This window comes from Lipophrys pholis, assembly GCF_963383615.2.
Source record: "Lipophrys pholis genome assembly, chromosome: 5".
Taxonomy (NCBI): Eukaryota; Metazoa; Chordata; class Actinopteri; order Blenniiformes; family Blenniidae; genus Lipophrys; species Lipophrys pholis.
This window is the reverse complement of record NC_137628.1, coordinates 18644333-18666103: the sequence shown is the minus strand read 5'-3', so window position 1 is coordinate 18666103 and position 21771 is coordinate 18644333. Positions and strand designations below refer to the sequence as shown.

The 21771-nt window shown below is 42.1% G+C and overlaps 1 protein-coding gene across 1 annotated transcript in view; it reads left to right on the top strand.

Annotated features, from left to right (window-relative positions):
* ptprdb (protein tyrosine phosphatase receptor type Db) overlaps positions 1 to 21771 on the top strand; it is a 168477-nt gene that overhangs the window by 80669 nt on the left and 66037 nt on the right. Inside the window, exon 5 of the mRNA XM_080464251.1 lies at positions 16487 to 16636. Within this exon, the coding sequence (XP_080320377.1) occupies positions 16552 to 16636 (85 nt within the window). The 5' untranslated portion in view covers positions 16487 to 16551. The remainder of the gene's footprint in view (positions 1 to 16486; positions 16637 to 21771) is intronic.

Sequence of the window (21771 nt, the reverse complement as noted above, 5' to 3'; positions counted from 1 at the left end):
GTAAAATGCAGGATTATAACGTAATCTGACATTTCTTGGCTGATATGCTGATTCACCGATTAGAAACTGAAACTGATCTTCAGTGCCAGCAGTGGGCGTGTGTGTGTGTGTGTGTTCGCGTGTCTCCTTGACATGACAACAGATAATGCATTTGTGTCTGGGATGCGTTTCTTTGTGTGGGCAGCTTAAACGTATGCAAACGGCGAAACCGCATGAAAGAAAATAATTATGCAGATGACAATTGCAAGCCAACGTATCTGCCTGGAGGTTAACCTCTGCATTGTCATCAGCTCACATGGGCAATACATGCTTTCACCGTCCTTTATGTGTCCAAGTGCACAACAGACACAAGCACACACACACACACACGGCAGAGCAGTTAAGATGGGCCTGCTTACTCCAAATTAACTTATCAAGTCATGCAACACACAAGCCGCATACATTAAAGTCATTCAACAAATTGGCTGCCCAGCTCACACACATTCTGCAACACTGCGATATAGTTTTTCTTTCTGCTGTGACACATGCTCATTTTAAGCAGCCGAGCTATGGCATTCTGCTCTCCTCATAGACAATTTAGAATTTAGCTGCTTCTCTGTTGGCTGGGTGGCAGCCAGTAAAATGGTGGCGCTCATTGTGGAAGGCTGCTGGCTGCCATTGATTTGGCCCAGCAGGTCTCAGAGGATACACAAAGTCGCCTTGCCAGCGAGGCCTGGGCAAGGCGACTGTATTGTGTGTGTGTGTGTGTGTGTGTGTGTGTGTGTGTGTGTGTGTGTGTGTGTGTGTGTGTGTGTGTGTGTGTGTGTGTGTGTGTGTGTGTGTGTGTGTGTGTGTGTGTGTGTGTGTGTGTGTGTGTGTGTGTGTGTGTGTGTGTGTGTGTGTGTGTGTGTGTGTGCGTGTGTGCGTGTGTCAGTTATAAAGGGAGAGGGACTGTAAAGTTCATTTATTGGGGTGTACACTGGTGCAGTGTTTGAGGACAGCTCTTATAAATCCTATATTGCAGCCTGTCTAGTATAACTATATGTTCCAAACTGTTTAAACTCCTCTGGGAGACCTATAGGAGGGTCCAGAGCGATCAATTAGCTATAATGCTTTTGATATGATTTGTTGTGTTTACCCAAGGAGAGGGAGAGGCAGAGAGAGCACAAGAAAAAATTGGTGTCTGCAGAAAGGTGGTATTTTCTTGATTACGCCACATTTCGCTGTCATCATACCTCCTTTTTCCCCTCATTTTTTTTTCCCACACACTCCTCAGACAAGCTTTGAAACACAAACAAAGGGAATCTGGCATCGGACTATAAATAATGCAGAGACACAGATTGGGGTCAAATGCTTTAGATTCCACAACACATGCATCCGCCTGAATAGGAGACACACACTCACTCACACACACACACACACACACACACACACACACACACACACACACACACACACACACACACACACACACACACACACACACACACACACACACCTTATACATTGTGTCTTTTCTTTCCTATAGACAAAATTCATAGTCTGATGAGCAGTCAGTGTGGTAATTAAGTGCGCATGTACACTCATTATACTTGGATATACACAATCACACATTGGCACTCTCTCGTACACATTGCTACTGTACACACACACACACACACACGGGCTGTTTACTGCCTTGATGTCCCTCGATGACAAAGCGTGACAAACGAGTCTGTTCAGAACACATTTAGGTCTCTCCCCCCCCCCCCCCCCCATTCCTCTCCTTTTCATAACTTCGACAAGGGCAACTCAGCCATCCTCTCTATCCACAGCTCCTATCCATCAGCACACTGCCATAACCTGCCGCTGCTCCGTGATAAATGGCTTTTCATGTGCTGATGTATTGGCCTTTCAGACTTTGAGGAAGTGACAGATTAGATCGTTATGTCCCTTTATGATCACATGAGTCTTGCTTTTTTGTATAATAATGTTTATACAATGCAAGTTTGTGTTGTATTATATATGAGAAACAATTTTGACATGGGGCACTTTCAGGGAGTGTGAAAAGAAGCAATGGAGAGAACTTGGCAGATTATGAAAGGAGACTTTAAACGTGAGGTCTGAAAAGCCAATGCATGTAATGAAGCATTTCTTCTAAGAAGGTTTTCAAGCAAACCTTTTTTTTGCGTCAGTGTGTGCTCTTTATAGGTGTGCACACTTTTTTTGACAACTGCCAGCAAAAGAAAAATTGGCATTCATGACTTTTTTGAAGTGAATTTTCTCAAGTGCATTAGCTATAAATTGGTACAAAATGCTGGAAAGCCTTAAGGGAAGCGTTTCATTTCTTTTTTTTTTTTTGTATTTTTTTCTCAGGGACTACATAGATTTTTATAATGGCAACAAACCAGCCTGTGGTGAAACTCAATTACACAGCTCATTTGAAACCACAACGGTAACATTCCAGTAGCCACCATAAAATGAAACATACTGATATGTCCCCAAAAATGTACAATGAAACAAACATTTTTATATATTGTTTTTCATTGACTGACACTGAAATTACTTGCTTTCTACAGGCTGTGTGTGACTTCCCTCTGTGATAAAGACGCACTTTCCTTCCCATTTTCCGTATTTGAATGTTTCCTCTCACTGCTCATGGCAAATAACGTTGTATTTACTAACTGGAACGAGGGTATATTATCAGAATGAACCTATGATGAACTGTGGTCACGTGTATGGCTAATCCTGTGAAGAGAAACTGATGTAATGGATGCAATGGGCTTGCATTACTTTTAGCTTAATCATTAATTTATGCCATACACTGTGTATATTTTTCTCTGAAAGCGCTCTAATCTCACGCATGTAATATTGCATTAATATAATGGCAGTGCTTTACGACTTTCAGTTCTTGACAGTGAACTGCATTTCAATCTCCTCTATATTTGTGACTTTAGAAACAGCATTTCTGGCCCCTGTAGAAATGTGTAATTTCGCCGTATGTGACCATGAGCAGCACATCAAACAGCCGACTCTCATAATAACCCAAGGTATGGGCTTTTGAAATGTTTGGATGCAGCTGGTATATATTGTATCACTTTATTCAACACCAACCCTTAAAGGAAAGCTCTGCCAACAGCACACAGAAATGTGCTCAGTGAGAGATTATTATACCATCAGATGGACCACTTCATCATTATATATTGCAACGGCAATACATGCCCAGTAGGGCCTTTGTTTTTCTTTCTTCTTTTTTTTTTTGTCACACCCTGGAATCAATTCCACAAGCAATGCACGACTCCTGCAATCAAAACACTGAAGCTGCTGTTTGACCTTCTGTGGAAATAGTTTATACAGTGGAGAGTATTTACAGTGCATGAACAATGTTTTAGTGCTGGTCTCCTTCCGTCTATCGGCTTTCTCCCTGACCCCTGACTCCTAAATCCCTTACAATGGTGCGGTGTCATGATTGATGACGTCATTAAGAGCATCAGTGACACATAGAAACGAGTACACGCCTTGATAGACAGCAATCTGTCCACATCCATCTCTCTGGTATGTCTGTGTGTCGGGAGGTTTCATTCATCAAACATGGATCTGCAGAGTACCACGCAACTTTATAGAAGTAGTTTTTGTGTGCTTGTTGTGACCAACCAAGAATCGGGCTGCATGTTGTTGTACGTGCATGTGTGTGCACGTGTGTGTGTGTGTGTGTGTGTGTGTGTGTGTGTGTGTGTGTGTGTGTGTGTGTGTGTGTGTGTGTGTGTGTGTGTGTGTGTGTGTGTGTGTGTGTGTGTGTGTGTGTGTGTGTGTGAGAGGAGCCTCCCAATGGTACCCATGTACTTCTCAGTATTCTCTTCATGGCCCCCAGCCCCTTCGTCTGTAAGACACGCGCTGCATCACTGTCACTAGCCATTATAACGTATACAGCACCATACAGGGTTTCTCTCCTCAGAGGGCTCATGCAGCTCAAACGCACAACACACAGACCCACAACTGGATAATAATGCACATATGGATCATACAGTATGAATGCACAGCACTGCACATCACCCACTATTATTTGGGTGCATCTATTTCTCATGTCACAGTTTTCTCATGCTCTAGTCATTCCTCAGAGCATACACTGTCATTCTGTACATCAGTTCAGATTTAACACCCATGCCTTACTTCATGTTCATGAAATTTCTCTATTTTTAGTTGGGAATATTCTAAACTCTATTAATCATTCTCAAGCACAACTGCTACAGATTCCCGTCCCAGGCTAATATCTGCTTTTTTTTTAATGAATGTTAGTGTTAATTAACACTCAGTGTGTACTTTATTGCCTCTCATTGTGACCTTGACAATAAGACCTCTTATCAAAGCTGGAAGGAAGGGTAAAGTCTTGGTTTCTTTCTCTCTGAAGATAACAAAATTGGCTCACTATATGGCATTTTGTTTGCTGTTTTTTTAGGCTGTGTAAAAATAGCTGTGCCATTCTGACTAATGATTGTGTTACAGGTTATGTAGCACACCAAGTAAGCAACCAAGTGAGAACTGCTCTGGGGAGCGGTGTTTGATGTGCATTACTCATTAGGGGTATAACTAATCACAAACTGCAATTTGGAAATATGCTTTGATTTCAAATCAATTACAAACTTTTGATGAAATAAAGGCTTTTTTAACTTAATTATTTTCTTGATCACTCACAGCTGCTTTTACTCAAAACAGTTTCTTTGGGTCTATCTTTGCTACAAGTCTAATGTCAATTACAATCTTACTGGATATATGACAGCAGCAGCAACGCTCTTTATCAACCTGTATTGAGTAAATTCTGAAATGGATTTAGATGCCTGCCAGATGTCAAATTTACTATATCTTTATTTTTATTGGCCAGGTAAGAGACTGATATCTGTCCTGTCATCTAACTCTCCACTGGAAAACAAACAAATTTAATTTCCTTTAGGTCAGGGATTTATGTTGATCTTTGGACGAGTCATATTTTTGAAGTTATGAGCCAATAAGATCCTAAATAATGCAATGCCATAGAAGGCGAGTCATCCCGCTCAAGCAACTCAAATAAGCAACCCTGCTGTTATATAAAGTTTCAGATCCAGCCAAGGGAGATGGAGCACTGATAGTATCAAGTAAAACTTTCTAGCATCTTTTTGGAAATCATGTCAGTCTCTATCTCTTGTCTGTCTCACTTGCTCGTCTACATCTCTCTCGCTCGCTCTCGTTCTCTCTCCTTTTCTCTCAGACACGCAAATGTTAACCGCACATATACTTCAGGTCCAAACTTTACTTCCTCAATGACATCACTGAGTTGTGGTGCCCCCAGCGGCAGCGAGCCTAAGAGGGGTGGAGGCGCTGGCGCTCAGATGTCTGATTTGATTCGCCCTGACAACCAAGGACCATTTGGGAGCCCTGTAACCACGGCAACTCCCATCAAAACATTGTGGGTGGTTGGTCGACAGGGCCAGTCGGGGCTGGTGTTCCTTGCATCCATTTTTAATGGCCAGTGTACTTAGTCGCTCTTACTGGGTCTGTCTCCCCGCGGTCCCATCTCCAAGAAGGAGGAGCAGCCACACTTGGTGGAAAAAGCCCCCATTACATATTTATTGTCCCAAGTCTTAAATTTTAAGCCAAAGGGGATATGGGTTCTCTATCTATCTCTCTCTCGCTCGCTCTCTCTCTCGTTTGCTGTCGCTCTCTTGCTCTCTCTCTCTCTGTCTCTCTGTCTCTCTCTTCTCTTGCTCTCAGTCTTCTCTCTCCTAAGTTTCTTTCGTGTCTTTCCCCTGTCCAACCAGACCCCCATCCCCTCATACAACCTCATATCCATATAAAGTAAGCACCAATGGAAAATATGAGGCTTTGTGTGCACTGTGCTCTCAGCAGCCTGTATTGTGGAAAATTACACAGTATGTTTGAATATTCCTGCAGAAAACCAATGCAACTGGCATATTTGACATGTATGCAGTGTGTGTGTGTGTGTGTGTGTGTGTGTGTGTGTGTGTGTGTGTGTGTGTGTGTGTGTGTGTGTGTGTGTGTGTGTGTGTGTGTGTGTGTGTGTGTCACAGCTCAAGGCAAGGCTCATTGATTTCTCAGCTCATATAGACATCTTGTTAAGCCTTTTTTTCTGAGGAGGCCACATTTAGCTGCACCTCTTGAGCAGAATTTTCCTATAAAAACGATCATCTTTTCGATGGCGCACATTGCATTTTCCGCCATACTAGTCATGGCAAGGATACTTCAGGGTGCTGCTGCGCACTACAAGAAACATTGCAGTCTGTTAAAAATTTATGCATGGTGGGCCCGTCGTCTTTGCATTTCCCTGCATGTTATTTTGAGTCGTACTCATGTACTCCTACTACTCTGCTGGCCAAAATCAATCTGAGGAGAAAGGTTTTGTAACCCCATCCTTCTCATTCAGCCGTTGTAACATGACATTGGAGAAGATTGATCAAGAAATGTATTTTTGGACTCAGTAGTCCAATGTTTCCCCTTTGACCTTCAAGGTGTTTTTTTTTTTTTCTTTTCTTTTCTTGATAATGCAGTTGAATTGTAAAGATATTTCTGGCTCTGTGTGTGGTACACAGAAGTCACACATTTTGATCTTCTGTAGCGGTTGCTCCATGCTTGTATTTGAAAAGAGATGAGGGTTTTCTTTAATTTGTCTACTCCACATGGAATAACCTTGAGGGAAGCATGGACGAAGTGTGACTTCTTACACTAAGATAGAGCTCTTCTTTATCTATTCTGCAGTCACTTTAAAGAAAAACACTCTTCATTGGGTACTACAGTACTACAGTTCCCTCACAATAGGAAGGCCATCTCTTGACTTGTGGTGCACCATGGAATTCAGTGAATGCACGGAGCGGGGTTCATGAACTGCGGTGTGGTTCCTCCTCCTCATTCTCCTCCTCCTGTTATGAGTCAGAAGAAGAAAAAACAAGAGATTCACTCAGTCTGTGTGGGGCATTGTGTGTGGCTCTTTCTGTGAATGAGATGCATGTTTTGCCTCGTGTTTCAGAAAGATACCAGGTAAATGCACTCTTAAGAGAAAAGGCTGGGAGGTGAGAGTGTACGCCAGGCGAAACACCCAGTTTAGATAGTATATATAATAGAAGAAGTTTTGAGAGATGGGTTATAGCTGGAGCAGCTCATGGATAAAAGGTCTAGTTATTGAAGGGTTTGCCCGCTTCTGGCCTAGAGGAAATCTATATTTTATTTGACGTGAGAGCTGCTCAAGGGCTGTAAATTATTACTGCTGTATTCCACCTGCTTGTGGAGGTCACCCAGCCAGCTCAATCAGTAGACCTGTGTGTGTGTGTGTGTGTGTGTGTGTGTGTGTGTGTGTGTGTGTGTGTGTGTGTGTGTGTGTGTGTGTGTGTGTGTGTGTGTGTGTGTGTGTGTGTGTGTGTGTGTGTGTGTGTGTGTGTGTGTGCGTGCGTGCGTGCGTGCGTGCGTGCGTGCGTGCGTGCGTGCGTGCGTGCGTGCGTGTGTGTGTGTGTTCGGTGGCACATGTTCTCTCTGATGTGTGCCCAGCCCTTCTAGCCTGCAAAAGTATGTGTCGCATGTCACAGGGCCAAAGCAGTCATACCGTAACCATACTGCAGGCTCATCCATCCATAGATCTATCCTTTCCTCCATCCATCCATGTACTAAAGCACATTACAGAGATGACTGCCTCCGATGTGCCACTTTACCCCCAGCGCTAAAGGCTCCCTCCTGTACACTGTGTGACACTGGAGAAGGGCAGTATTATGGCACAATGCAGACTCAGGGAAGCACAACATTTTTAAAAGTAAGGTACTTCATAAAAAGCCTGTTTTATTACCCTGGAACTTGATTAAAATTCACAATTCTGTCATCGTAATAGCACTCTTCACTTTGCAGATGTGGACTGTAGAAAGACCATGTATTTTTATAGTGTTTACAAAGAACATAAAGAGAAATCACCTGGATTTATGTGTGAGAATAATTGTAATCCATATTTTCTTTTCAAAGTTAAATGATTTGTTGAAATCAGTTCACTACACAAATATCTAAAAATATGTTTAAGATGGCATAATGGATATAAAAGCTACAGATATACACATAACTTGCCAGGAACTGCATTTACTTACCTGAACATGATTTGAATGATCAATAAATTCCTCATAATAGCAGCCAGAGCTGTCCACCGACTTATCGATTAGTTGACAGATCGCTTCTGTTAGACTTTTAATTTTAATCCATCACAATATTTAACAGCTACTGATGATTCCGTTTGAATGTTCCCTGAACAGGACCTCTGCCTCTGAGGCCTGTTGTGGTGCTGCGGCTCAGAATAACTCAAACCTCCAGTTACATAGTGTCAGACGTAAATTCACCACAGTCAAGTAACCACATCGCTTCACTTTCTCTCCTTCTCGTTCACGTCTACCACTCAACCACCCTTCTTTACTGTAACGTTCAGATACCTCTCTTTAACCTTCTTGCCCCTCCTCTCTCATCCTCCCCTCTCTTCCTCCCTCCATCCCTCCCTCTGCAGCCCTGCTGCTATCTTTACGACCCTCTCACTATTGCACCGCTCAATTAGCCTTCGATGAGGTTTCCACTAAAGGCTGGGTAAATAGGTAATTACATGTTGTCACCCCCCCCCCAACCTCTTGCTAATCCACTCAACTTCACTCCTCCCTGTCTCCTCTTCTCTCTCTCTCGCTCTCTCTCTCCCCCCTTGCTCTCTCAATATCATGGATGGCTGCCAGAGATGGCCCAATGGAGGCCCAGCATGGGCCCGTTAGTCACAGCTGGCTTAACCCTTCGATTGGCCACGTTCAGCGGTCTGCTTAGTGCACACGCTTCCCTTTTTTTCAGGTGCTATTTAGAAAGCTGTATCATCAGAGACCCCCATTGCTACTGTCTAAATGCTGACAAAATCTTCCCTGCTAATAGAATAAGTAATATGGTCCAGGTCTCTGTGCGTGCCAGAGAGAGGGGATGAGAGTGGTTGCAGGTGAAAGTCGGGGCACGGCTGTGTACTTTTTGGTGTGACTGACAGTCAGAGAAAGTGCGGTGGCACTGTGGCTCCCCACTCTAACGGCCATTTATGTGATCAAATCGCCTGCCTGCAGGCAACAGTTCAGAGAAACTGGTGGGATGTGCGATTGTGCTTATGTGTGCCGAGGCTGAGAGGAAAAAAAAGCCAGAAAAGGAGCATTTTTCAGCTTTGCAGCTGGTGAAATAAAGGGATGTGAATGTGTTGTCTTTGACTTGTCCTCATCTGTTACAGCAACAATACTGATGTACGGCAATATATAAATGCTTGTTCGACATTATCCATCCAGAGAGACACACAAATCTTGTTTTTGTGAAGGGCTGCCCATGAGTCAAACATCTCATAAGAATGTGAATTTTCATCTTTCATACATTAAGACAAAAGTGCTGTCGTACATGGGGTTGCGAGAAAATGGCTGAACTTCTTTTTTAACTCTAAAGCTCATATTCAAACATCAAAGTCATGTTTCCATTCTGAAAGGGAAGATTTAAATAAAATGAATGGAAATGAGAGCTGTGGTTAAACAAATGTAAGCATACATAGCATAATGATGGTTGAATTAACATGTTGAGATATTGACAAATGAATGACGACAAAGAACAAACAATACATTTTGGGGGCTGAAAGTAAAACACCACAGCAGAAAGTATGAGAAAGAGTTGATGTTGGTAATGAGAGAGGTGAAAAGGTTGGACACAGAGAAGGACTTCGGGCTACAGGAAGATATATTAGATGGTTAAAAAATGGGGGGATGTTTGTAGGGAGGTAGTAGAGAGGAGTGTTTGGGGAACCAGTGGGAAGAGTCCAGCCAGACAGCTTAAATCCTCGCCTCAATCAATCATATTTTCCCTTCCTCTCCTCTAACTATGTCCTATTGATTTCTTGTTTCTGCCCGTATCCTGAAAGCCAACTCAAATGGTTTCTCTGAGTTTTGGGGGAGGGGCTTCTTCTCCCACCAAAAACTGTTCTTTGGTTATTTGTTCTCATAGCTGAATAAGAGAGCAAATTGTCAAAAAATTATGCGCTCCAACATTACACTCACATTAAACACCTCCTTAGAAGAAACTGCTCATTGTGTTTCGAGTACAAATGAATAATTATCTTTCTCTGCACATTCGGTTATTACAGCAGGAAAAGTCACAAGTCTTCATAAGCAAACTGTGAGTCAGTGTGAAAATCTTTCACATGTCAATTTTATTGAAATGTCCCTTGAACATTTTACTTCAGAAGCTCAACTGAGATTGTTATTGACTAACTTTAAGGAAGTAAATGCACTGGAGCAGACGATGAATACACGCTCCAGAGGATGGGGCTTTGGAATTTGCTTTGCTTTGTTCAGGAAACAAAGACGCTGTGGTCAAGTTGCTAATTCATATTTTGTTAATGAAATCTAGCCAGTGTCAGATCTAAAGTTCAACGAAATATTGCAGAATTGGGTCACACAATGCTAATGTCTAACATTTTTTGCCTCACATTGAGAGGAGCCCCAGGCTTGGTGGGGGCTTCAAGTTTCAATATCCTCGCTGCGCTTGTTTGTGTTTTTCTCCATCCAGTTCTATCTCATAGACCACATAGATGGGCACAATAGTTGAATTGGTTTCTTTCGATTTCATGTTGGTGAGAATAAGTGTGTGTATGTCTCTATTTGCCCTGCGATTGACTTTCACCCATTACGAACTGGAATCATCGCCATGCCAAGCAGCCAAGGGTTGAACAAAGATGGACACAGGCGCAAGATCTCACTCCCTACATAAGATAGTTGTCGTGTCAACATTCACAGAAGAATTTGAATAAAGCCTCAGGCTGAAAAGTAGTTGATTCTATGCTCTGTTGTAAGGGCCTGCAACTTGAAATTACCGACCGAGATGTTTTCTGTAAACTGATCTCAGATACATTTTATTTCTGCAGACATAAAACAGCACATTTTGCCTGTAATGCACGGATCTTGTGGAAACCATGTGCAAAGCAAAAATAAAATTGAGACACATACCAAACAACTTTTCATATTTTATATAAGGAAGAAAGAAACAGATATGCATAAGTCTGTAGGAACAAAGTTGTTGTTATATACATCTCTCCACCCCCAGCATCTGACTCACTGTTGCTCAAGATCAAAAGGTGGATGTACAAAGTGTTTTCTCCTCCACTATCCCCTGTCTCTCTCACAATAACATACTGTACATTAATAAACTTAAAGTATGTGTTCATACATAAAGTGCATGCTCGTGATGCTAAAAAAAAAAAAAATAAATGAGTCACCCCATGCAGGGGTTTTTAAAATCACACTGTGACGTCATCTTTGCAGACACAGAGTGAGTGGTGTGCCTTTAAAGATCCTCATTTCTCTTGAAGAAAAGGCTCAGGGGTGACTACCGGAGTCTGTTTGTATGCAGTGAGGGAGATGACGGATAACTGGTAATCAGCATGTGTATGGGTTTATGTACACACCCAGGCTCAGTAGTAATATACATCAAACAAACTCTCCCGCTTCAAGCCATTTCCAGCTATGATTTCTTTGTTGCGCTAAGAGATAAAAAAAAAAAAAGACTGTTAGGGTTGGCTGAATAAATTATACATTTTTTTTAACCCTGCTATTTTGTGAATGGAAAACCAGCGTCTTATTTTTTGTATGCAGAGCTTTAGTGTTCCTTTTTGTTTTGTCAGAATGAAAAGTTATATTGAAAATTATGTTGAGACGAAATACGAGATGAGACCGTACAGTATATACTCAAGTTGAACCTCTGCAAGCTAACATTGGACAAAGGACAGGGTGTATTCTAGTACAGTACTGATACAGAGGGACAGACACAGAGTCAGACTGCCTGTGAGCAATTTGGAAGAACAAACTCACCTAATCCACACAGACACACATGCAAAGGCCACAGAGGAACCAGACCTAAATCTTGGGCCTGTGAGGCGGAAGTGCAAACCATCCATCTTCCATGCTCCTTTATCCAACTTTGGTCTGTGGAGGAGTGGAGCAAATCCCAGCTGACGACGGGTGAAGTCAGTGTGCACTCTGCACAGGTGGCCAGTCCATCACAGGGTTTTCATCAATTAACCTGCAGGCTTGAAATTAAGATTTTTGTGTGTGAGGCAAGCGAACTCATCACTACCCCACCGTGCAGCCCCATGTATAGTTGGAAATCATCCAAATGTTACAAAGGTCCAAACGCAAGGTTTGGGGTCTGATCTCCCGCTCCTCCTGTTCAAGTGAATATAAGTTCGAGGGTCGGCTTCTTATGGGGCTTCGCCACCACTGTTGTTTGATTTTGTTTAGTTTTTAATTTTGGTAAATTTTTCAAAATCGAACTAATATTTTAAACCAGTTTATGACAGACGAACTAAAAACATGTTCTATAAACGATATCTCCTGACAACAGTGCATATATGTCACCTCCAGTTATCAATTCAATCATCATCCATAACCACATTAGACAACTTCGGGTTGTAAAGCACCTGGAGACATCGTGTCAATCACTCAGGTCAACACAAGCCAAACAGACACAGAGATGCATAATTACACACACACACACACACACACACACACACACACACACACACACACACACACACACACACACACACACACACACACACACACACACACACACACACACACACACACACATTGTCCAACCAAAGATGTTTTATGATTGTGGGAGAATGGCCTGAGCACCTAGAGAAAACTCATACATGCTCAGGAAGAACATGCAGGTACCACGCCAGATGAGCCCCAAGTTCAGACTCAAACTTCTCCACCCTCTCGCAGATGATTTTTACTGTCATGGCTACCATATGATTGTGAAATGATCTATAGGCCAAAGATCTTCACACTTCTTTAAACCGTCAATTGATAGCTTTCATACATCAATTTCATATATCTCACCTTCAAGAACGAATACCAGCGTATCAAGGTTATGTCTCAAGGCTCCCTGAGTGAGTCGACAAGAGCTTTTGACCAGTGTGGATGTCTTTAAAGAAACTTGGCTGGAGCTCACTTCTATCGTCAATGGCAGAGGAAGGAGGACACAAACCTTGCTTTTCCCCGCCGAGCTTATCTTGTTTTTCCTGCAGCGCTATGATGAAACAAATAAAAATTGTCTCCCCATTGACATTTCTGTCAGTCTGCCACTGTTTCAACGGGACAAATAGAATAAGTTAATTAGTATGTCTAATTGCATTTGGTGGCTCAGCTTTTGGAATATCAAATCAAATTAGGATTCTCAGTGTTCTTTTCCGTGGCACACGGTTTGCCTTAAGCAATGCTTTTTAGGATCTGTCTTTTGTCTTTGTCTCTATCTTCCTCAACATCCCTTCCAGCTGTACTACGCCTTCGCTTTGTAGTCTACCCTCCTCTCTCATCATCCACCCACACTTACTTTTTTTTTCTTTCCATTTTTGGATCAAATTCTCTTTTAATTTTCTTTTCCTTTTTTTCCCCCCTTTTTCCTCTTGCTTCCTCTTTCAACTTTCCATCCCCATGTCTAATAGAACGTCTTCTCATTTGCTGCATAAAACAAAAAGTTGTACCACTAAATTATATGGGGTTGCGGAATAGTCATAGGACTTGGCAAATGAAGGTTGTTTTTCCTCTCAACAGTCTTTAATTGCAAGTCTTTTATAGGTATGATGACATAACTGATGTCTACACCTACATTTCTCTTAATTATTACTGAACTGAGGGATTAAATAACAGTTATCGTCCCTTCCTGTGTACTATTCTGTCCGTCCTCCTTAAAAATAAAGCCAGTCTCCGACTCTTTGAGGTAGTCGTTGTCCTGTCAGAAGCTATTCCACAGATAAGTGTAACAGATAGCTGCAGGCCCAGGCAGACAGACAGGGTATAATTGAGTGATAGGGAATAATGTAAGTGAATGGCTTAGGGTCGACTGTGATCCACAGCAGTAGCAGAAGCTCAGACACAGAGAGAGGCCTTCAGTTGGGCCCTTGGTAATACTAGCAACACCAGCCAACCCCCTACAATCGGGTCACTACCTGGCTCTGTGTGTGTGTGTGTGTGTGTGTGTGTGTGTGTGTGTGTGTGTGTGTGTGTGTGTGTGTGTGTGTGTGTGTGTGTGTGTGTGTGTGTGTGTGTGTGTGTGTGTGTGTGTGTGTGTGTGTGTGTGTGTGTGTGTGTGTGTGTGTGTGTGTGGCATCCTCTTTCCTTTTCATTCTGTGCCTCGGTTTTTTTCATCTCTTTTCCCACTTCACTCTTATTTCTCCTCCCTCCAAATGTCGTCTTCTCATTTCTGGCCCTATCTTTTCATCTGTCCTGCATCGCCGCCCTCCCACCCGAGTTATCTCAGCTCTTTAATTAACGTGACATGCTGTGAAGTGAGATACTAAATAATGCAGGCTTTTCCAGTGACACCGAAGCAGCTGGAGTGATTAGTCGACACACACAGATACACACAGGTGTACGTTTAGATACACACAACAAAACCGACGCCCTTCTGTATCGGTGATCTACCTTTACACATGGATTTCCTGGTAAAAAAAAAAAAAAAAAAAATAGGCTTGATTCGATAAATATGTCTAGAAATACTCTGAGGAGCCAGTATCCACCTTCTCGCTTCCAGTTCAATATGTCGTGTGTTTTGTTTTACAGAAAAAATAATTATTATAACTAATTCTTGAAGTCTGTTTGTGTTACCCCGCTAGTTATGTTTAGTTTGCATTTATAGTGAGAAGCGTTACCAAATAATAGCAGAATGAGCGAGCTCATCAATTAACAAATTTCAGTCTTCTGTGAAAATATCGCCTGAAAACATCAAATTGCAGGAAAAAAATCAATTACAGAAATGAAGACTTCCAAAATAAGTATGTAATCATCAAAACAATTGTTTTCCTAAATTATTCAAAGTAAAGTTCTCTTTTCTCTGGGTAGATAGATACACAAATTTCCTTTTGTACTGTATTACTGAGTCTCCATAATCTACTGTAGTAGTGTAAATCAGTGCAGAGGACTTCATTTGTGCAGGGAGAGATCTAGGTTATCCCAAAGCAATTGTTTTGGACCAAACCAAGTGGAAAATCCAATGTGGGTTTAGTTGTTTGTTGCCTTGGCTGCAGGGATGCAAAGAGCTCTGGGTTCCAGTGTTCTTCCACCCCACCCCCTTGTCTTTTTTTAATCAGATGGCTTGTTCAGGAGTGGAAGGGATTAAGACTGCTGCTGCTGCCACTGCTGATGAATCTGTCCAGTTTTGGAAAGCTCGCAAACACATGCACATACCCTCTCTGCAATTGCACGCAACACAGGACCACAGAGTTGCGAGCATGCACGTACACACACACCGATGCATATATGCATGCAAGCTGTACGCTGAAAGCGTTGATATATACAGGACTGCACATATTGGAACTTCATCACATGCATGAACGAGCTAATATGCACGCACAAGACTACACATCTGTCTCCTGTTCGTCTGCTCAACTTTGCAGGCGCTCTCACTCAACAATGTCAGTTTCTGGACGGCAGCAGTGATCTGCCATGTCTGGTTGTGTCGTGTGATTTGAGCTGCGAGATTTTTGACACACAGACTGACGCCTGTCTCTTCTAATGCCAAACACTCACACCAGACGCTGCAGATGGCAGAGAGACAGACAGGGGTAGAGGGAATGCGGATACAAATTTTTTTTTATAACATATGGAAGAATGAAATCACTATGACGGAGATGTGTATAAAATACATTATATAGTGATTGGGGAAAGGATACTTAGGAAATATAAATGGCAAGAGAAAGTAACACAGCGAAAGCAGAGAGGAACCAGACACATTTCAGGAGTGTAAGGAAAGTGGTGAGCTCAGGATGAAAGGATAGGGACGTAGAGCTGTATGTTGAGCCGACACTTTGTGCAACATAGACCAGAAGATAACATCAGTTTCCTCCCACTTTAATCTCCCCATCATTCATCAATCCCCTTGGCCTGTCGTTCTACACCTCCATCTTAAAGCCATTCATTCTTTTTCATCAGTCTGAACTTATACACTTCGGATGAAGTGTAGATTTTGCACAAAGCCGTATTGAAGCATGGCCAGCTTTGTAGATCCTGTAATGGGGGAAAACTGAAGGAAAAAAATAAGTCCATTTGTTAATTTTGAGAAGGAAAAAAAACGAACTTCAGAAGATCTTGGTTTTCAGTGCTAAAATATTTGCTATATTGAAATTCATCAGCTACTTTGTGAACTCTCTTTCTCTCTCTGTCTCTCTCGCTCTCTCTCACTCTCTATTTCACACACACTCACATGTACGCAAAAACACACATCAAAACACACCTCCGGCAACGAGTGTATGGTCCTAATGAAGCGAGAAGAAGAGCGGCAGCTGCATAACTGGAGTGTGAGGCCTAGAGGGAACTCACACACTTCAAGTCTGCGCGTGTGTGTGTGTGTGCATCCATGAAGACTCTTTAACGTCTGAAACCCAGTTAATTTGGATTTTCTCTAATGATTGTATTTGTCTTTTTTCTCTTCTATCATTCCCTGCTTCTCTCCCCAGGTTGTGAGGGCCTGTTTCTATCGTCCTGTTGTACAGTGAGGCGGTGAGCTCACGGTGGATACAGCATGCATGTGTCGACATATCCCATGATGCACTCTGCCAGTCCAGGCCTGCTCCTCCTCAGCTTCCTGTTCCTTGCTGATGCTGACTGTGAGTCCTTTCATATTTTTGTTCCTTCATTTCCTCACAAATACTCTTGGCACCACAATATGAACACGAATACATAGATTTATATATATAATAAAAACCTAATGGGAGAAGAGGGGCTCGTGTATTGCCTCATCTGCCAAAACCTTTTTTTTTTTTTTTTTTTCTCCTCTTCATAGCAATTCACCAGCAAAAAAAAACATTTTAGATATGGCCTTTTAAAATCTCAGTAAGGCCAGGCTACTAAAAATCATGCATCAATATGAGAACTCACTCCATTAACTCTGAACGTAAACCGTATGCACTCACTGCCCCATGTAATGTAGAAGTTTTGTCGTGGACACTAGACCTCCAGTATTATGAAATTAAACAATATTGATAATGGTTAATGGGATGCATAGAGAATGAAATGGACTGTTGGAAGACAGCACAGGGTTTTACTGTAAAATGTCTTCATCTAAAGGCTTGTAAACATCGGACCTGTTTCACTGCAGGTTTTGTACGTGAGATAATGCTGTCACCGTTGTAATTTGTCTTCATTGCATTTACATTACCTTCAGTTCCAAAAATAACCTAATATTATACTAAATAATCATGAGCTTTAGGTTCACTTATTGCTTTTTTATCATGATTTTTTTCTTGAAAATTACACCAGCCATTAAAAACAATTTATTCCCCTTCTGCAAATGTCGTCATGATTATATATATTTTAAATTTTCCACGTATATATTGTATTATATTATGAAGAACCTTTGCATCAGTGCACAGTGGATAATTGTTGAATGTTTTATTTAGTACCTCACATTTTGCACCGTTCTACTGTATGTGCAGGTTGTGCCCCAAGAGAAATGTCATTAAAATGCAGTTTAAATGACTTCATGTTAATGCGTACATACACACAAACTGACCCGATGTTTTTGATTTACAAAACACTCCACTCAAGATATCACATCCCGACTGTACTTGTGTGCAAATGTGGGAGTGTATTAGTGGTGTGTGTAGTTCAGTAGTGTGTTCAGTAGCAGGTTTGATATGAGGCCAGCTGTTTTTGTCCATCCCAGTATTACTTGGCACGGACAGACGAGCCGCATATGGCAAATCAGATAATTTCTCCACTGCTTGTGGGTGACTGTGTTCAGTGTGTGTGTGTGTGTGAGTGTGTGTGTGTGTGTGCGCACGTGTGCGTGTGCGTGCCTGTCCCCGTATGATCCCTGTAACTTGTTGCATTGTCCGATCCTCATTCAACATATTTCCCAAGTGAGTTTGCATAAGTATCCCGATAATTATTTCTTTCCTTGTTATGATTATTGCAGCATCTATTAACTCTTCGGCAACACAATGAAGCTGATTCATTTGCTGATTAGTTTATCAATCAATTACCCGTGGTCCACCAAGACTTATACAATTAACCTTTTCATGAAGCAAAAAAAAAAAAATGCTCAGTGAATCTCAGGATTATCAACAAGCCTTGAGATTTATTTCTTTTCATTTCTTTTATTAATGATTTAATCGTCCCTCCATCCGTCCCAGATGACCGTGGCACTCACACATTCACACACACAGGAGTCACCAGTTAACCTCAAACACTTTTTTTGGAACTGTTGGACTAAACAAGAGTACATGAAGAAAACCTATGTACATTCAAGCCCCACACAGAAATCCCCCTAACTGGACTTAAGCCAAAGATATTCCCACATGTAACTGTATTAAATCACAAATAATACAGACAGTCGAATAAAGTGACAAAAGTTCTTAATTTGGACAATAAAAGTCACTGAAACTTGCTAATTTACCCCCATTTGCCCCCCTATTGTCCAGTGTTCTAGTTTACTTAATAGTTTATACAGTATATTGGGAAAACCCCAATTTTATTGGAAATGTTTCACTGTGTGCTGGGAAGTTCTACCTGTTGCTTGAGCTTGCATTAATTAGACAAGATCAGGAGATACCATGTAAATTTTGGCCATTTATCCGTTTTTTCCAATTCCCCAGAAACCCCTGCACCTCCACAGAACCCTGATTTTGACAATACCTAATTTAACCCTGAATATTTTAGGTTGTTGATGACCGATAGACTGCAAGGATTTAAATCTTCTAATAGTGATGAGGAAATTATCCGAGTTTGTTGTGAGATTAGGAGTGTGTTTTGACGACTGGAAGATCGACAGGGAATAATGAAAAAACAAAAAGAAAGTTCTCTGTCAAGCTCTACTGAGCTGTTAAACATTTGGGATTCATACAATTTTTTTAAAAAATCTGTTCAAGAAAAGTGGCAAAAAGTTATGTTAAGTATTTTGAAAATGATCAAATCTGCCAAATCACACCGAGCTTATGGTTGTATGATGCTGAACATCAACTGGCAATACACGCAATTATAATGGCTGAAAAACATAAGACTGAGGCAGCCTTATTCACCTTGCAATGTTTTCGAAGTACAGTCACACAGAGCCTGGTAAAGGCACCCGTGCGCGCGCGCGCACACACACACACACACACACACACACACACACATTCAACCCACAATTGTTTTCCTTTCAGCGCGCTCCCCTCCTGTCCTGTGTGTAAGTCCCAGGGTCAGCCAGTAAAGGCCCAGTCATCTATCAAAACCATGATGCCCCCAGACTTCCTCGATGAGGGTGAGGGGAGCAGTGCAGACGCGACAGGGGTGGAAAGGATTCATACTTTGTCTTCCCTGTCTGTGTTTTTCTTTTTCTCCTGCCCGCACCTCATCCTCTGTGGCTTTCTCCATTGCTCTTTTCTTTCTCCCGTTTTGCCTCCTCTCAGCACATCTATGTAATCTGGCGAGAAAGGAGGGACAGAGGGCTTGAGGGGAGGAAAGGGGAGGACAGACTGCTCTCTTCTCTTTTTATCCCATTGCGTATGACGTTCAGTGCCTCTTTTAATATCAACAGTGGGGACTCAGAGATTTGAATGTTGAGAATTCAAACCGGGGGCTGCTGGGACTCTGACATCGTTGGTGTTCATCACGTGTCTCCATTTTTTTGAAATGTTAAATGCACTCCAAAAAAACTGCTCTCACTTGTTCTTATCTTCACTTAGATGTAATGCAAAAAGAATGGAAAACACTTTAAGCCTAATAAGAGTTTTGTCAAATAGAGACAAGAGTGTTACTCCTCTGTGTCTGTGGCAGAAGTTTTTATCCAACTTTTAAGACACTGTGAACACACATGCTTAGCACACACACACACACACACACACACACACACACACACACACACACACACACACACACACACACACACACACACACACACACACTCTCGCACACACGTAGACGGAGGGTATTAAGATGCAATCAAATGGAACAGTATCCCTTGTGCATAGATGGAAACCTTGCATGACTTTACCAGATGTGCATTCTGCACACAATACTGGTATAACAGTGCAAGCAGCACGCTGAGCTTCGCCTGTGTGTGTCTGCGTGCATGTGCTTGTGCGACTCTCCCTCTCCTACTCTCTCGCCACCATTTTTGTTTCTCAGAGTGTTTGTGTGCGCGTGCGTGTATATGACATCTATCTGGTGGATTAAGAGTAATGCCCTGATCCTGTCACAATCTAGGCCACTGCTCCATGTACGCAGTGAGATGCCCCCTGTGCGAGAAAACTGCATCTCTCCATGTGCCATTCAGGGTGATGGCGAAGAATGCAACAGCAGGGTTCCTCCTGCTGACCCGTGTTTGCCCCAAAAACCAACAAGCCCTCGTCCTTCCCGCCACAGCTTGAATTCAAAAGAATGAAATGCTACCCCTTGTATGTGCCACACCACACAGCATCTCGTTTTTCAGAGGCTTTCAGTTGGGGAAGCACAGCTCAGTTGCAGCGCTGCCCTTTAGTGAGCAGACTGTACATTTTGAAACCGTCTTGCCCGGGGTCAGGTGGTTACTTGAAACTCTTTACCTTCAGCTCAAACTCACATCATTTCTGTGAACCTAAAGCTCTGCAGTTCCTCAGAGAAAAAAGGAAAATCCTGCACACACACAAATCAATAAAAAAAACTTGAGCATTTTCTTCAGGTGCCTGCAGTTACTCAAAGCATGACCTTTTCATACATGACATGTTGGGCCTGTGTACAACACTGGGAGCACAGAGTTTGCTCAGTTGGTGACTGATGGAGCTGTCAGTGTTGGACCGTATTGCCAGCGCTGCCGTGGCCTTCAGGCTGCCTGGGGTCTGGAAGGCGGTGGGTTCGGACCATTAACATTGTCAACAAAAATGCTTTTGCTTATTTCAGTTGTGAAGCAAACATCCTCCACTCATGCACAATATATTTGTTGTTAAACTGCAATCTTTTTCTTTTTTTTCTTTTTTCTTTTTTTATTTTAAACATTAAAGTCAAATGTCTGGCTTTTTATAACAAGGAAAGTAAGCAAAGCTACTTTCAACAATTATATATATTTTTTCTATATAATCATTAGTAAAACAATTGATAAAAACAATTCGTGGCCCATGTGTAGCAGTGAGAAAATACATAATGTCAAGGGTTTGTGTTTAGTGCGCGTTTAGTGCATGTGCGTGCACGCCTATGTGTGTCTCCTTGGTAGCATGTTTGAAGTTGTCTGTTTTGTATGTATTTATCAGTAAGCATGTGTAGCACCAAGCCTAAACAAGAGATTAGAACGGGATAAGTATCTCGTACCATGCAATCTTCATGGCTCCTTGCGGCTGATGGATGAGGCACCATCAGTATTCACTGGAATGAAATGAAGAGGCTGTGTCACAGAGGTTAAAGGTTTCAGTCTCGGGGATTAGTTAAGAGTGTGAACGATAAGCAAGTTGTTTTCTAAGATGGATGGTGGGTTTTTTGCTGTGATTGATTTATATAGCCTGACTCACTGAAAGAGCAAAGGAAAGCAGGATCCTGGTTGACATTATGGCCCGTAACCTCAGTTGAAAATCTCATAGTGTCAACATCCGCTTTTGGCAGTTTAGGCCACAGTGCGTTCAAGGGGTGATTTGTTCTTGCTGCACTTAGTGCTGATGAAGACATGATTGAGAGACATCCAGTATTATACTGGTCAGGATCATAGACAGCTCTTTAGAGACTATTTAAGGATTGATTTTTCTCATATTGTGTGTCTAGTTGTCTGTATGAGGGGCATCAATAAGAGGCCCTTCAA